The sequence below is a fragment of the Babylonia areolata genome, chromosome 20, assembly GCF_041734735.1.
Source record: "Babylonia areolata isolate BAREFJ2019XMU chromosome 20, ASM4173473v1, whole genome shotgun sequence".
Lineage (NCBI taxonomy): Eukaryota > Metazoa > Mollusca > Gastropoda > Neogastropoda > Buccinidae > Babylonia > Babylonia areolata.
In genome coordinates, this window is record NC_134895.1 from 27,443,185 (window position 1) to 27,460,420 (window position 17,236).

The following is a 17,236-nucleotide window of genomic DNA, read 5'->3' on the forward strand; positions in this document are numbered from 1 at the left end:
ATATGGGTAAAACGCCAGTTAACGCCTCTAGGCAGAGTAGCAATTCTAAAATCTATTATTCTTTCTAAACAGACTCACCTGTGGCTGCTTTTGCCAAACCCACCAGATACATTTGTAATACATGTCAACACATTTGTTATAAGTGTGTTTGGAACAATAAACCAGATAAAACTAGCCGTAAAACTATTCATAGAAGTGTAAAAAAAAAAAAAAAAAAAAAAATGGTGGCATTGGTCTTCCTGATGTCAAATTGTTTGCCTTCGCTTTAAAGCTTTCCCTGATTCGTAAAGCTGAAAAATCAAATCACAAGTGGAAGCATCTTCTGTTATGTGACTTCCCCCAGTGGTCAGTTACTGACAAATATGGTCCAGAGTTTATCTTAAATGTTGCCTAATATAACCAGTTCTGGACAAATGTCCTTGAAAGTTATATACTATTATCAAATTCATTACGGACCAAGTATTGTTCTAATGTCAAGTGTATATGCTTTAGTAACCTGACAATTGAGCATATAATTTTTCACTGTAGCTTGATGAAGCCTTTTGTACACGAAAGTGTGTCTTCACAAGTGAATGAGAACGTTGATGTTTTTGACTTTTTGCATTCATTATCAGTTGTTTCGCTTGTCAGTTTAACGACTTCTCTCTTACGAAGTCCTTTAAGTAATTTCCTGTAACTGTATTTAGAGGTTGGTTTTTTTGTTTTGTTTTTCGTTTTTGTTTTTTTTTTGTTTTGTTTTGTTTGTCTTCCAAATTTCACCCACATTTTTACCCTCATTTGCCATGTTTCCCCCAACCCTCCATTCATCCACATCTCCCACCCCTTCTAACCGAAAATACTCAGATGTATTCATAAATACTTTAACAAAATGTCTTCAATCACCGATATGTGCGACGGGACATTAAACAAAAATTCCTCCTCCATAACCAGTTCTGGACAAATGTCCTTGAAAGTTATATGATTTTCTTTTATAAATGTGAACCAATTTAAAAAAAAAAAAAAAAAAAAAAAAAAAAAATCAGCGGAACTGTTCGCTGAGCCATTGTGTTATAATAATCGAATGCAAATTGGTAAAATGTACATTATATCCAGACTGCTCAGTAATCATGACGTGTTTTGTCTTGCACAGTTTTTTGATGATGATGGTAAAATTCTTTCAGATGTACGGTTCAAAGAAACATTTCATTTGCACATTGATTTTCTTACTTTTGCTGGATATAAATCGGCAATAAACGACTTAGTTAAAAACTATAATATTACTGTGGAGAGCAACAGACACATAGATACTTCGCTCCGCTTCAAACACTTGTTTTCTGTTTCTAAATGCACAAGACCATTATTATGATGTGCTGATTGAAAATAACATGAAACCAAAATATTGCAGCAAATGGGACTTAAAGCTTTTGATGCATCATAACTGGAAATTGTGTTTTATGCATACACACAAGATAATTGATGTAAAACTGAAATGGTTTCAGGTAAAAATAATACACAGATGTTTATGTACAAAATTTATTTTAAAAGAGATTGGTGTTACTGATAATGACAACTGTAGTTTTTGTAGAGAACACAGACAGTATTAATCATGCTTTCTAGAAGTGCAATTATGTACAAACGTTTTGGAACGCTTTAACAGATTTGTTAAAAGAGAGATGTGTAAACGCAGAAAATTTAAAGATAGCAGAATTACTTGTGTTATTTGGATACGATGTGACATTAACAACTGACGCTGTTTTATGCTTTATAATTTTGTTTGCAAAGTATTACCTATACTTATGTAAAATTGAAGACAGCTTTCCACAAACATCAGTTGTTTTTTTAACAAACTAAAAACTCGATATAGAATTGAAAAACGTAATGCATGTATTAACTTTAACTTTGCCACTTTCTCTGCCAGATGGCTGCCTTACAAAATGTTGATCACATGTGATTAGTAATCTGTTCATGATTAACGAAAGTTAACCACCCATGTATGTGTGTATATGTGTATGTACATGTATATGTATGCATATATATATATGTATGTATGTATGTATGTATATGTGTGTATATATATATATATATATATATATATATATATATATATATGTCTGTGTGTGCGTGTGTGTGTGTGTGTGTGTGTGTTTTAAATTGATATTCGCAAGAAATGAGTTTGATGTTCACTTGCTGTGAACGTACTCCAAGTTTGTATTGTTTAACAGCTTGTATGAGATCTTAAGGCCAGACACGGTAGTGAAATTTTGACCAAAATCATGATTTTTGTGATTTTCGTTTTTTCGCATAATTTGCTTCTTCAACGAGACTTTATAGTCATTTTCATATTTTGTACTAAATTGGTCGCAAAAGGTGTTATATTTGCAAATGAAATTTGCTTCCTGATGTTGATTTTGTCTGAATTTTTCAAACATCGTCCAAAAATGTTGATTTTACACCTTAGCAACGTATACTTTCATTTTCCGAAGCCTATCATATCGCATATCAACAGAAACAGCGTCATCTTGTGAATGCACAGACCTGGTTCTTTTATTTGTTGAAACGGACTATAAAACACTGCGAGCGATTTTACACACACACTGTATCGCGCGAACTTTCCCGAGTTTTCCTAAATAAGGGCATAGAGTATTATGACTATGCAGTTTCATTGATGAGACTGACACCAGTGGAAATTTCAGCCAATCAGATTTCATTTCGCTGGGTTTCAACCAGCCTTCGGGCACGCTCGGCTCCCTCCGTCGAGAAGCCAAAATGGCCGTCCAATAACAATAATGTGAACGCGCTGACATGAAAGTGTTTTTTCTCGTCAATTGTTGATTATTTTGCCAGCTAAGACATCTCCTGGATTCATCATGCCTCGGCATAAGCAAGGAAAGAGATGATTGCACTTGGTAGCTGCTGCAAAAGCAAAATGGGCCAAATGTGATGCGGCAGGGACTGAAAGCGTGGCTTCGAAGAAACGGCAAAGCTTGCCATGTGCTGCGATGGCTGTGGTTATGAAAAGTGCGAATTCTCATCCCCACGAACTGGATTCAATGACGAAAAGAATACAGGTTTTGAAGTAAACAACAGGATGACCATGCTGAGCCATGAACTGGGAGGCAGCTACACTTCTCTTCAAACCTTCAGCACTGTCATGGGAATACCAGGCATGCGTTTGAAAACTTTCCAGACCCATGACAAGAAAGTAACAGGTATGTTTGTGAGGGTTTTTTGATGGTTAAAAAAACCTTTATCTTTAACTGTGCAGTACAAATACACACAAGTGTGCACACATCCCTGCACTGATAACCACTAGTGAAACATTACACTGTCAACCACTGAATCAGTCACTCAGGCAAAGTTTTGCTTGTTCAGTCTTGACTATGATCCATGTGTGTGTGTGTGTGTGTGTGTGTGTGTGTGTGTGTGTGTGTTCATGAATGGTTGAATGCATGTATATCAGTTATGTGTGTAAATTATGCACAGTGTGTGTGTGTGTGTGTGTGTGTGTTCATGAATGGTTGAATGCATGTATATCAGTTATGTCTGTAAATTATGCACAGTGTGTGTGTGTGTGTGTGTGTGTGTGTGTGTGTCTCATTGCAATATTATATATTTATGTATGTGTATATGTGTATGTGTGTGTGATATTTAGACTCATCACCTGAGGAAGGAAAGTAAACTATGTAAATGATATAGTTGTGAGCACAGCACAAACATCTCACAAACATTATGCATTTTTCAGCTGCTGAAATTGAATCAGGGTCAACACTCTTAGAATGCACGGCAGCTACAATCCGGCAGGCGTATGCAGAGACCGTTGAAGACCTGCAGGAGGCACTGGATAAAGGTGAAAATCCAGTCATCAATATCAGTGTTTCATATGATGGAACATGGCAAAAGAGAGGATTCACATCACTGTATGGTGTTGGCATCTGCATCAACATCCTGACCGGTCTTATCATTGACTACTGTGTGCTTTCCAAGTATTGTCATGCATGTAAGCTAGCAGAATCAAAAAATCTTCCTGATCCTGAGCTTGCTGCTTGGAAGGAAGCACATGCCCCAGGCATGGAAAGTGACACTGCAAAAATCATGCAGAAGGAGTACGCCACCCTACGACGTCTCAACAACCGAGAGGAGGAGGCCAGGGATCCAGATGCCTACCAAGCAGGAGGACACTAGCTTGTAAGTACCCCCTTCCACTGTGCTCTCCAAAACTGCTCTCATATCAGGAGTATGGGAAAGCCAGACCACTGGAATGTGTCTGCCAATCTGTGTAAACCATTTCACGTTCTTTGTGAATTTGTCATCATGTGAGCTGTGAACTGGATTATTATTGGCCACAAAACACTTCAATTTCAACTTCTTCTCTTACCTGGTGGTTGCTGTGCTGTGGATTAACATGCTGGGTGAGTAAGTTGTACTCTTTTACCACTTGTGCTGAACAACACTCAACCAGTAAAGTTTCTGTTCTTCTTTCTCCGTTTTCTGGGTTTTCTGTTTTTCGCACTCTACGCACATTTCAAATGGCTAAAACTTCCACAGAAATAAACACAGAGCCTTAAAATGTGGCATGGTGCTTCTTTAACCTTCACCGTACTTTGTGGGTCTGACAGACCCATTTTTGCCTTAAAAAATGCCTTTAAAATATATTTGGTGTCCGATTAATTTGAAATTTCATGACTTTTGTTGTCACAACATATGCATCATTTTAGTAAATTAATGTACACTTAACTGATTAGTTAATCAGTTACGTAATTGTGAAAATTTTTACCTGCATTCCTACGTTGTGGGTCTTACAGACCCATACTCCCCAAAGAAGAGAAAACACTAAGTACCCTTATTCGTAATTCGTGGGTCTCTCAGACCCATACTCGCAAAAGAAGGGAACAAACCAATAATCCCTTTGTACTACGTGGAACGAAGTGATTGTGCGTACATGACTGATGACACATAGGCTACCTCACTGCTTCTGTAGTTGGCTGGCACATCGCATCCGGCTCTCACGGAGAACACAACAGTACAGCAGGCTACCGGTGTCATTGCCTCAGGCAAGTTATATTTTGATGATTATCAAGTTTATTAATTGCCATCAAGTTAGCTTGCCATCTGTTCGATACTTTAGGTCGATTCCAACATCACCATCTCTGAAGGCATCAGTAAGCATTGCAGAGAACATGAGGCTGAACAGCGTTGGAGCCAGGACGCAGCCTTGCTTGACACCATTTGTGACAGCAAAAGGAGCAGATGTTTCGCCATTGTCCTGGACTCGAGCCTGCATGCCTTCATGGAATTGGCTGACCAAGGAAATAAATTTCCGAGGGCATCCGTGCTTTTTTTTTTTTTTTTTGTTTGTTTTTGTTTTGCTGCCCCATCATCTGCGCCGTTTCAGTGGCATTACTCCCACGCCGCTCATTTAGATTCCCCCATACACGGCCACACCCGGGTTCGTCCGTCGCAGTCCCAGCGTCGGCAGTCCACAGGGAACCATCGATGTTAGGTCGCCTGGAGGCCACACACCAGAGGAGACCCTGCACTGCTGCTGAGTCACTTCAGTGGTGTTCAGTGGTGCCTGTTCTGTTTTAACGTACTTAGGACACCACCTACTAAGCCCCCTACTAACGACAATAATGGCTTAGTCGCGGAGCCAGACTGAGCGAGCGTCTCTCCCAGAGTGGAGACCGCCACCACGTCCCTCAAACAACAGCCCCCCCATGAATCTGCCGACACTGACGACATTGACAGGACTCACCCAAAGCACGGAAGTGGAGGGGTATCGAAACTGAGGTCACCATGAGAGCAGGGCATGAAAGGTCACAGACTTTGAGACTATTTTGTTTATATTGATGACGATGAAGGGGGAGGAGGATGACGATGATGATGACGATGTTGCTATGGAGGTCCATTTTGGTTTGGGACTGCGTGACAAGGCTGTACTCTACGCTTCCTGTCATAATGATATCCCGGCGTTAACCAGGCCCGAGAGATACAGACACTTGCAGTGTTGGTCAGGTAATTAGAGCAACACACCCAAAGACGCATCCTTGAAGTGGATGACACTCGACTGTGTGGTCCCAGTCTCCCCATTTAAGCCCACAGCACACTCAACTCTGGGTAGGAGCCGGCCACGGGCCGAAAAACCCACCTCCGCTGGGATTCGAACCCGCGTCCTCCCAGCCGTCAGTCCGCGACGCTAACCACTTCGCCACGGCGGCTGGTAGGGCATCCGTACTTGGCCATGATCTTCCACAGTCCCTCTCTACTCACGGTGTCGAAGGCCTTGGTGAGGTCGACATAGGTGGAGAACAGAGCAGCATTTTGCTCCTGACATTTCTCTTGCAGCTGCCTTGCAGCAAACACCATGTCGGTGGTTCCGCGTTCTTTCCGGAATCCACATTGGCTCTCAGGCAAATGACCTTGGTCAAGGTGTGCTGTGAGGCGGTTTAGTAGGATCCTGGCAAGTATCTTGCCTGCGATGGAGAGCAAGGAAATGCCCCGATGGTTATCACAGGCTTGCCGGTTCCCCTTTCGCTTGTACAAGTGAATGATAGATGCATCTTTGAAATCCTGGGGGATCATCTCTTCTTTCCACATGAGTGAGTACAGCTGATGGAGCTTCTCAGTCAGCACAGTGCCTCCATCGTTGTAGACCTCTGCTGGTATGGAGTCTGAGCCAGGTGCTTTGCCACTGGATAGCAGATGGATTGCTTTCTGGGTCTCAAGAGGTGTTGGCGGATCGTCCAGTGTTTCGTTGATGGGGACTTGTGGGAGACGGTCTATGGCTTCATCATTTATGAAGGAAGGGCGATTTAAGACACTGTTGAAGTGCTCAGCCCAGCGTTCGATAATTTTCTCCTTCTCGGTGATCAAGGTATTCCCATCTGCACTGAGGAGGGGGGATGATCCTGAGGATGTGGGGCCGTAGACTTCTTTTAAGGCATCATAGAACCTCTTCATATCGTGCCTGTCAGCATATCCCTGGATCTCATCAGCTTTGTCACTCAGCCACTTATCCTGCATCTGGCGTAACTTTTGCTGAACAGTCCTGCGGATGGCATCGTACACATCCTTTTTTGATGTGGACTTTGGGTTGCTCAGGTAGGCTTGATGCAGACGGCGTTTCTCATCCAGAAGCTGCTTGATTTCATCACAGTTTTCATCAAACCAGTCTTTGTGCTTTCTGGTCATGGGTCCCAGGGTCTCTGAAGCTGTACTATAGATCAGCTCAGGCAGGGTCCTCCAGTCAGACTCCACATTCTGGTTGTCCAGAGAGGCGGATTCCAGACGATCTTCCAGCAGCTCCACAAAGGACTGTTTGATGGTGATGTTTTTCAGCTTAGCGATGTTAAGCCGTTTTGGAGCCTTCTGGCCTTGGGGGCGTCTCTTGGGCTGGATTCGAATATTCAGCTTCGAGACTACAAGGCGATGGTCTGTCCAACACTCGGCGCCGCACATGGTCTTTGTTACACGTACATCTTGCCTATCCCTTTTCCTGACGATGACATATATATATATATATATATATATATGTGTGTGTGTGTGTGTGTGTGTGTGTGTGTGTGTGTGTGTGTGTGTGTGTGCGTGCGTGTGTGTGCGTGCGTGTGTGTGTGTGTGTACACCCGCACATTCCAATATTCCGTTGCTCCTACAGTACACATGCAAACACACACATACCTCATCCTCTACACACACACGAACACACACACACATGCGCGCGCGCACAGAGCTCTCCTGACGTGTATACTTACACGCTCGCGCACGCACACAAATACACACACACACACACACACACAAATATATATATATATACAGAGGCTGCCACACATACACACACACACACATACAGAGGCTGCCACACACAGACACACAGACACAGACACACACATACAGAGGCTGCTATTGATTGGCCGGAAGAGGGGTGGGAAAAGATCTGATGACAGGAACGTGTTGCTCAGTCTATTGAAGTTGGAAAAGCCCACATTAATTTGTATGGGTCTGTCAGACCCACGATGTATGAATAGGGGGTAAGCTCTGGATTCCTTCTTTAGCGAGTGTGGGTCTGTGAGACCCACTAAATATGGATAAGTGGGAAAATAACCAAGTACGGTGAAGGTTAAGTATGGTGCTTAAAAGTACGCATTGCTTTTTTGAAACAAAATGTATAGTTATGTTTTATTTGAATTTTACTTAGAACAATTGGTGCAATATAACTGCGTTGGCCAAAAAAAATTCTCAAAAATATAAATTTGTCATTACATCAAAAAGCTATCCATACTGTTATAGATATTAACATTCCTAAACTAGATCAAAAAACAGATTTTGGCTAAGTGCAATTGAAAAAAAGCCTTAGGCTTTTAAAAAATTTTGTTTGGCAGCCATCTTGGACTGTTTCCATGGCAACCGGAGGTCCAAACACCAAAAAAAAAAAAAGTTTTGAACTTCCCAGTAAATATACTTTCAAAGTGTAATACATTTTAAATTAAGGCAACAAACACCTCTGATATGAACTTTACTGTAGTGTCTGGCCTTAAGAAATGCATGATAATTCTCCATGATAATAACCAACCTGCTTGGCTGTCTGTCAGTCTGTTTGTCCGTGTGTTTTTTGCGTGTGCTTTTTTTTTTTTTTTTTCCTAAATGCAGTTAGGATATTGCTGTTGTTGTTGTTACTGTTTTTGTTGTTGTATAATATCAACCTATCAAAATGGATTTTTTTAAGTTAAAAAAAAATGGATGTTACTTCATTAACTGGAATAAACATAACAGAAATTGTACGTGACAGACCCCACACGAATCGACAGAGGCGGACATCTTAGATTACAGTGTGCCGCATTCACTCAATAATTCGCGATTGACAGGAGGCGAAGAAGGCAGCTGAGATTTTATTCAGAGAGAGATTTGCGCACAGGCCTAAAAACCTTACTGCATAAATGTTCCTAACAAGCATACAAATACACAAATTGATTTCCCAAGCAAATTTTCACTTACATCACGTCACATTCTGCATGCACAGGAAGACAACTGTGCGTCTATTTAAAGTTGTCCCCGCGTGGAAGTCTGTAAAACATGCAATACCTCTTCTTCTTCTTCTTCTTCCTTTATACGGCCAACATCATTTTACTGATGATTCTGTCGTAGTTTGGGGAGATTGCCGAAGATTGCGCTGTTGTGAGGATTAAAAAAAAAAAATTTTTTTTTTTTTTGGGGGGGTGGCCTGGCCAGCCAGTGCACTTTCAGCGTGCACCGACATGATGCCAAGCTTCTGCAGCAGCCGTGGATGGAGAGGACAGGGGTAGAAAAGTAACTGGGAGGGGTGGCAGGAGGGGGAGGGGGGTTTGTGGAGAACGGTGGTCAGGAGGAGGGTAATATTGCTTCTGCCAAGGAGGTCGTAGGATCCACTGCCGATATGCTGGCATTTTGCATGGAACCACTGTCCATAAGATTCACATTCCCAGGTAACAGTGCGGTCACAGGCACCGCATGGGTAGCGGGAGTCCGTGTCTTTATTTGAGGGGTCATGGGGTTGCAAGCCATTTGGTGGAGTTGTGTCTTGCCCACGGTTTGAAGTGAGAGACATGACAAGAAGGAAAAGTACAGTGTCCTTTGGGAGTTTCCCTGAGGTCAACATGGCGGTATAAAGAACGAACAGGGAACTATAGAACTTTATGTGCCTCTGTCTGTACAAGAGGGTTATCGAATACTAGAAAAAACATCGTGGAACAAAGTCAGAGAATTATACCAGGAAAACGGCAAAGCTTTAAACCATAGTGTAATTAATGTTCAACAACCGGGAACTATCAATCAGTCAAATACATACAGTAATTCAATAAGATTAAGGCAGATTCAGACATTATCAAACAGGATAAAACTGAACGCTTTTATAACAAAGGTCAGCAAAGATGTCAGATGCATATGTGGAGAACATATTTCTAGCAACCATGTAATATTCGAATGTCAGAATCTAAAATGTTTTTTGCCAGACTTCACCAAAATTTCTTTGGAATGTGTTATTAATAATTCCAATATGTTATTTGTTATTGCAGAAGGTTTGCTGCATAGTCCTATAGGACATTTGTTATATATGTTATAGTTGTTTGATGTTGGCGTTTATAACGTTTCCATTTTTCCTGGCGTTGTCTTTCCCTATTCACCCTCCACACACTTTTACCCCTCCCCATCTCACAGCCCCAACCCCCACGGTTTTTTTGGGTTTTTTCGTCTAATATCACTTCAAGTGGAAAGACGTTAAACTGAAAACATGGAGGTATATCAGTCGGTGAGAGGAAGGTTTTCAGGGCAGTGCTGTGAACGCGGAGTCCGCGTATTTCGTCAATACCTGGCTTTGAAAGATGTATGAAGTTTCTTTAACTGTAACATAATATTAAATGTACTGTTTTCCATGTCGTCCTGAGGCCAAGGAACTCCTAGCAGACAGCGATGTTTCGAGGTACCGAAGGATGTTTTGGTTGCTCGCTGCAGGTTGAGGGCTGGATGTAAAAAAGCAGCTATCCGCTATCCTCGTGAAATAAAAATTCGTTCGTTTCGTTTCAAAAAATAGCTGTTGCAGTATACTCCATTCTGTTGACACAAAAGGGGTGGCAGGTTAGTATAATGAACATGTAAGTGGTCGTCATGGCTGACTGACGTCACAAAGTAACCCATATAAAAATGAAACGGAACAGTCATGGTATACTTTTGGTTTGGAGATTCCCGTCCTTTTTTCACAGCTCTAGAAGAACTATTGTGTAACAACTTCCCTGTTTATTTACTCTCATCAGACGGTAGAAATAGTTTGCATGTATTGTGGGCTTTTGAGGCAAGGTGTAGCTTCGGCGGTTAGTTTGACGCAGCATCTTTGTTACTCAGGTCAGTAAAATTCTCGATGTTTAACTTCAAACATTTCATCCACTGACCGACCTTGTGGGTGAATAAGCGACCTCTTATTTAGTGTTACCAATGGGCCTTTTCAGATATTGATCCAAATGACGTTTTCTGCTTTTCGTCAATATTGGGTATTCGTAGAATCGAAAACTGCATGCTTGAAACGGAACTATTCCATCTGAAGCAGCCCACGTTCCCGGTATTTCACTTTTTTTCAAACACACACATAGATCTAGATCAAATTGTATGTATATATGTCTGTGTGTGTGTGTGTGTGTGTGTGTGTGCGCGCGCGCGCGCGTGTGTGTGTTTATTGCCAGATCATCCATGTCTTTTTTTCTTTCTGTTTTTTCATTTTGATTCCTTTCTGGGATAAAACGCATGTGAGTCTTGAACGCTTCGCCTCTCTTGTTTATCTTTTTTATTTTTTTAAAATTTTTTATCTGTGCTTCTGTCCTTTCTTATTTTCTTTCTTTCTTTTTGCCTGACTGCCTCTGTTTGTCTCTGTGTCTATGTCTGTCTCTGTCTCTCTGTGTGTCTATATATGTCTCTGTCTCTCTCTTTGTGTGTGTGTGTGTGTGTGTGTGTGTGTACGTGCGTGCGTGTGTGCGTGCGTGCGTGTTCATGTTTCCTTCTTATTGTTATTATCGCTGTTGTTATTTTGTTTGTGGATTGGCAGACAACCAGTTCAATACTATCTTACCATTTTCCTGCAGTTTGTTTTCTAAGCTTATAAAAAATTTTTTTTTTAATTCCATTCATTCATTCAGTTGAAATTTTAGTACAAAACACTGTTGACAGGAAAATATTACAAAATAACAACATGCAAATGCACATAGGAAACAAATGTGGTACAATTAACCAAGACGGTGTATACATAAAGGTCAGGGGGAAGTAAGGCACACACACCAGCATTTGTTAACGTGATCGACACAAAATAAAACAGATGAACTTAGCAACTTCACAGGTATTAGATCCACAGTCGATTAGAAAAAGCGAAAAAAACCCATAAACAACAACAATACCAAAACAGTGTACATGTCGCGCAAGGGCAACTTGATTACTAACATGGAGAGGTACACATTTTCGACATTCCGATCAATGTTAAACTGCTATTCTCTATCGTGGCGTTTTGCTTTTCCTGTTGTTGTAGTCCGTCTGCAGTACACGGTAACTGTACCAATGGGGTTCGCTCCCTCTTCAACATATCGCGGCCTGTTACCAAGTCCCCAAACGGCCGCACCATCTCCATGGACGTGACATTGGGGTTGACAAACATCACACTCTTCTCTAATTATTCCTTCCATTTCGTCATCAACACTGACTTTGCTGACGTCACCCAGAACTACAACGTCATCACCGATGAGAAGATCGGTGAGTGAAACCATATTCAGCATCTTGTTCGTTTGTTGCCGTCATTATGAGTTCATCGTCTCCTATCGGCGTCATTATTGCCGTCGTCATTGTCATTATCAATACCATAATTAAAATCGTCGTCGTAATGACCATCATCATTGCCATCGTCCACGTCGTCGTAATCATCATCATCGTCGTCGTCGTCTTCATCATAATTATCATTTAGTACAGTTATCATCATATTGAAATGTCACTCTTATTTATCGACATGTGTGTTTGTGTGTGTGAGATCTTCAGTTTAACGTCTATTTACTACAAGTGTTATTAGACGGGTTTGTGTGTGTGTGTGTGTGTGTGTGTGTGTGCAAGTGTTTGCAGGCTATTTGCCGGTCTAGTACACGTTGGGATGATTGTAGAAACGCATACTAACAGATCGGTTATACAGCCTCTAACGACAACTGGATCGCCATTATCGTTTCCAGAGTATCATATTTTGTCTCACCGTCTAATATTAATCAAAGAGGAAATACGTAAATTGTAATACCATTTCCACTGCTCACATGTTTTGGTCCTTCATGCTCTGTTCAATAGTCACTTCCACACCCGTAGTAAGATCATGCCCAGATCTCGTCAGTATATTATGCCAGGGGAGGAGGAGTTGTTACAGGATGAATGTAGTGACAATATTCTTTTCATAGTGGCTACCCATTTCAGTGTGGCTCAGTGTCGACACTAGGGGCTGATTGGATGGTGGTGTCTGTAGTGATCAGAAAAGGACCACTGAACACTGCCCATTGAGGTGACTCAGCGGCAGTTTAGTGTCTACTCTGGTGGCTGGTCATGGCGCAGTATTGCATTGGCAGTTCCTGGGGACTGCTCTCCTGGGGCTGGGTCAGAACGATCTTCAGGAGGGTTGTGTACGGAGCTCAGAATAGCCACTTGTGGGTAACACTGCTGAGAAACACCCGAGAGATGGGTTTGGATAAAAAATATTTATCTTTGTAGCCCGAAAAACAACAACACCCAAACAAACCAAAATCTTCAACAAGACGTTAGAGTCGCGATAAAGCAGGCCAGTAATATAAAATATCCATCACAAACAAACAATTATCCCACACAGCATGGGCCTCTATCTGTTTTGTGCTTACGTGTGGTCCCTTTGTTATCCAAGTGCAATATGAAGCGGTGAGCAACTTACGTGTGGAGTCTGACGAGGACAACCCCACAGTGCTTGTGGTTCTGTGGACACTGCCGACCCCAGCCCAAACCTGGTCAACACAGCCTCGTGTTTGTCGCCTTCGTCTTGAGGCCGTCTCGGCGCCTTGGCTGGTATAGTTGTTTGTGTCTGTCTATTGTCTTTTCAGTTCATGTATCTGTTTTGCTGCCATTCCCCTTTCTCGTATCTCTGTATCTTTGTCTCTTCAAGACGTCTCTAAATCGGTCTGTCTGCCCATATAAATCATTTCATAGACAAAAAGCATCACAATATCCACGTAAAATGCTGGTTTGTTTGCCCGTCATTCATGTGAATATCTGGTACAATGAGAATGTGGATGTGGGGAATGTGCATCTCTTCAAACTGGGCAAAACTTTTTCTTTTCTTTTATAATGATTTAATTCAGTATTAAGCTTTTGTCTACACCTCCGTCTCTCTCTCTCTCTCCCTCTCTCGTAGTTTTTGCGTTTAGCTTCTGTACTAATAATATAAATGGTTTACTGTCGAATATTTCTTCTTCGTCCAGCGCGTTGGTTCTATGTGTATGTCAGTTATCTTCCGCACAACACCTTCTTTTTCTTCTTCATTCATTCGTATGTACACGAGTGGGTTTTTACGTGTTTGACCGTTTTTACCCCGCCATGTAGGCAGCCATACTCTGTTTTCATAACCCACCGAACGCTGACATGGATTACAGGATCGTTAACATGCATCTTTGATCTTCTGCTTGCATATACACACGAAGGGGGTTCAGGTGCAAGCAGGTCTGCACATATATTGACCTGGGGAATCGGAAAAATCTCCACCCTTTAACCACCAGGCGTCTTACCGAGATTCGAACACGGGACCCTCAAATTGAAAGATTGAAAACCCGTAATAAGATATTCTTTTGCATTTATTTAGAATGAGTCTGACGGATCGGAAATACTGCCCATATTCAGTTGAGTTTTCATCGAATCAAAGACTCAAGCACTGCCATGCCGTTGAAGAGTCTTACAGTCTTTTGGAGCCATGTTCTGAAAAGATACTTTTCTCATATGTATTTGTCTGTTATATTTGTTACAATGACACGTGCAAGCCCGTTGGCTTACCAGAAGCCTAACATATGAAATTTCGAACTATCTCGTTCTGTTTTTCACGACCTATGCGTATATCCCTGGATTTTTTTTTTTTTTTTTTTTAATGCTGAACACAATTTTTTTTTTTTTTTTAAATCTCAGACTTAAAAATAGTGGAACATGGCAAGTGTAACAAAAAAGTTTCGTGTGATTCCTTGTCCCCAGTTAAGGTAAAAATGTGTCACCAACAAAATGACTTTTGAGTTATGCGTCATGCGTCAGTTGTTTTCCTTTGGCTTGAAAGCATCTAATGTGGGAATACGGGTCTCCTTGGTGACCGCTTTTTCCTGTTTTGAAGCTTAATGTTTTCCAGTTTACTTGAACAATACGTTTTTGATACTTGTCTTGAAATATGGTACTTGATTACATGTTTCGTCTTCAAAATAAAATGTTTTAACTCACTCAGTACGGCCAGTCCTCTCTTCTCTTCTACACAGACCCCTCGGATGTCCAGTGGGTGTCTGAATGACCCAACCTTTAGCTTCCGTCGTCAGAATTGTGGTATTCTTTGTCAACATTCACGACTTCAGTATAAGAGCCTTCCGCTTGCAATATTTTGATGATGGTAATTGGGGTGAAACGCTGTTAACGTCGTCTCTTTCGCCGTTCGTATGGAGAGAGTTAAAGACTGTATTCGCGTATGATCACCACACCGAGTCAGACATTTTTCTTCAAAAATCAACCGAAACTAGCAAACAGTAATCATCTTCTTGACAAGATAGTTAATATCATGAACAGTTGTGATTCTTTCTCCTGTACGATGCATTTTAATTTACTTTGGTTTATTCAGTCTACGAAATAATACATGATATGATATGATATGATATGGTCTGATATAATATGATATGGTATGATATGATATGATATTGATTGATTGATATGGAGCTCATATATGATAGGATCTGATATGATGTATGATATGAAATGATATGATATGGTATCATACCAATGTGTGTGTGTGTGTGTGTGTGTGTGTGTGTGATCTCCAGAAGGAGCGAAACAGGACAATAGAAGTGTCGGGTAACGGGAGTGACGGGCACAATGTGACAGTGACGGGTCTCCACCCCAGCGTCACCTACAAAGTGCATGTGCAGTTTCGACACCCGGACAGTATGTACTGGAGTGACATGGCCTCCTCTTCTGGCACTACTTCTGAGAACGGTTGGTGAAATATCTCATTCAGTTATTTTCGTTTTCAATGTAAAAAAAACAGCCGTTAATCAGCTTGATTAAAATAACGATGGTCAATATTATTATATAATATATTTTTCCTAATGAAAATAAAAATTTTGACTGGAATACTTTCAGCCTTGAAATCGTGGGTTGGTAAAAATAACAGGAATAAGAATTCCTTTCTTCGTTTTCCACTTTTCTTTTATATTTGTTCTATGCACTTTCCTCAGCGAACAAGCTTCCTTGCTGCAAGTCTTTAAAAAGATACTAAACTCATAACCCATCACAAACTGCCTAAAAACGTCCAACATTTACCCCATCGTGCGTGAAATGAAATGAAATTATGGTGCTTAGAGCCTCGCCCACCACTAAGGCCATCTCAAGGCTATCGCCGTGTTAATAACTACTACAAGGATAAAAAAAACCCAACCAATTAAAACGAGTCACCACTTCAAACTTTCCACTCCAAAGTTAAAAAAAAACTTCCATAGTTTAAAACCTTCAAATCTGGTTAAAAATGTTCACTTCTTTTAAGAAGTCCATCAGCGCCCACGGAGGGACATCACGAAACAAAGTCTTCAAAGAAACCGCCGTGTAATGTCTGCGTCTAACGTCATGCAGATCCCAACAGTCAAGGAGCACGTGTTTCACGGTGAGAGGCTCATCACAGGGACTGCATCGAGGGGCCTCTTCCCCCTTCAACAAGTAAGAATGAGTAAAAAAAAGTGTGCCCCGTACACAGTCTGCACAGCACAGACTCCTCCTTTCTGTTCTTCACCCCCGAAGGGAGGGTCTCTTTTAGGTCTGGACGGATCTGGAAGAGCTTGTTGTCCGTCTGGGTGTTCCACTCCTCTTGCCAAAGATCCTTAACGTAAGTGTTCACCTTCTGCTTCATGTCTGTGTATGGTACAAAGGATCTGGATAATTCTTTCTTTACAGCGTTCCTGGCCAGCAGGTCCGCCCTTTCGTTACCACGAATGCCAACATGTCCGGGAACCCAGGCCAACACAACCTCGTATCCTTTCTTCATTGCGAGAGTAAAATCTTCATAAAATTCCAGCAGTTTGGGATGAGTGATATTCCTGCAGGCGATCGCCTCCAGGGCTGACAAGGAGTCGGAAAAGATCATGAATCTCTTTTGTTTCGAAGAGAAAACCATTTTTACCGCCAGAACCAGTGCGGTCAGTTCCGCAGTGTACACCGAGCTGTCAGACAGGATGTGTTCCGTTGAGGGCCGGTCAGGAAAGGCAGGACAGAACGCAGATGCAGCGACTCCGTCCTCTGACTTGGAACCGTCAGTGAAGATATTTGAAAAGTGGGGAATTTGTGGCAGAGTTCCGAAAAGTAAGTTCTGTAGGCCTGAGAACTGGTGGAGTCTTTACGGTATGAGGCCAGATCGAATCGGACCTCAGGTGTTGTAAAGGTCCACGGAGGGCTGTCAGGGAACTTAGAGAAATCTGAGATGCCACCGACATCCAGATCGGCATTTTCTAAGTGCGGCTGAATGCGGAGT

The 17,236-nt window shown here is 41.7% G+C and overlaps 2 protein-coding genes across 5 annotated transcripts in view; both read left to right on the forward strand.

The window, feature by feature from the left end:
• The window catches only part of LOC143295363 (uncharacterized), a 99,858-nt gene that overhangs the window by 29,425 nt on the left and 53,197 nt on the right, over positions 1-17,236 (forward strand). For all 4 annotated transcript variants that reach the window (XR_013057007.1, XM_076607022.1, XM_076607021.1 and 1 more), the window contains 3 exons: positions 12,014-12,234; positions 13,388-13,545; positions 15,540-15,711. Coding sequence is in view for 3 of the 4 variants with exons in the window: in XM_076607022.1 (XP_076463137.1) it covers positions 12,014-12,234; positions 13,388-13,545; positions 15,540-15,711 (551 nt within the window). In the remaining variant the exon portion in view is untranslated. The remainder of the gene's footprint in view (positions 1-12,013; positions 12,235-13,387; positions 13,546-15,539; positions 15,712-17,236) is intronic.
• Positions 2,746-4,516, forward strand: LOC143295248 (uncharacterized). Its single transcript, XM_076606829.1, has 2 exons — positions 2,746-3,188; positions 3,722-4,516. The coding sequence occupies exons 1-2, from the start codon at positions 2,969-2,971 to the stop codon at positions 4,159-4,161; spliced, it is 660 nt and encodes a 219-aa protein (XP_076462944.1). The 5' UTR covers positions 2,746-2,968; the 3' UTR covers positions 4,162-4,516.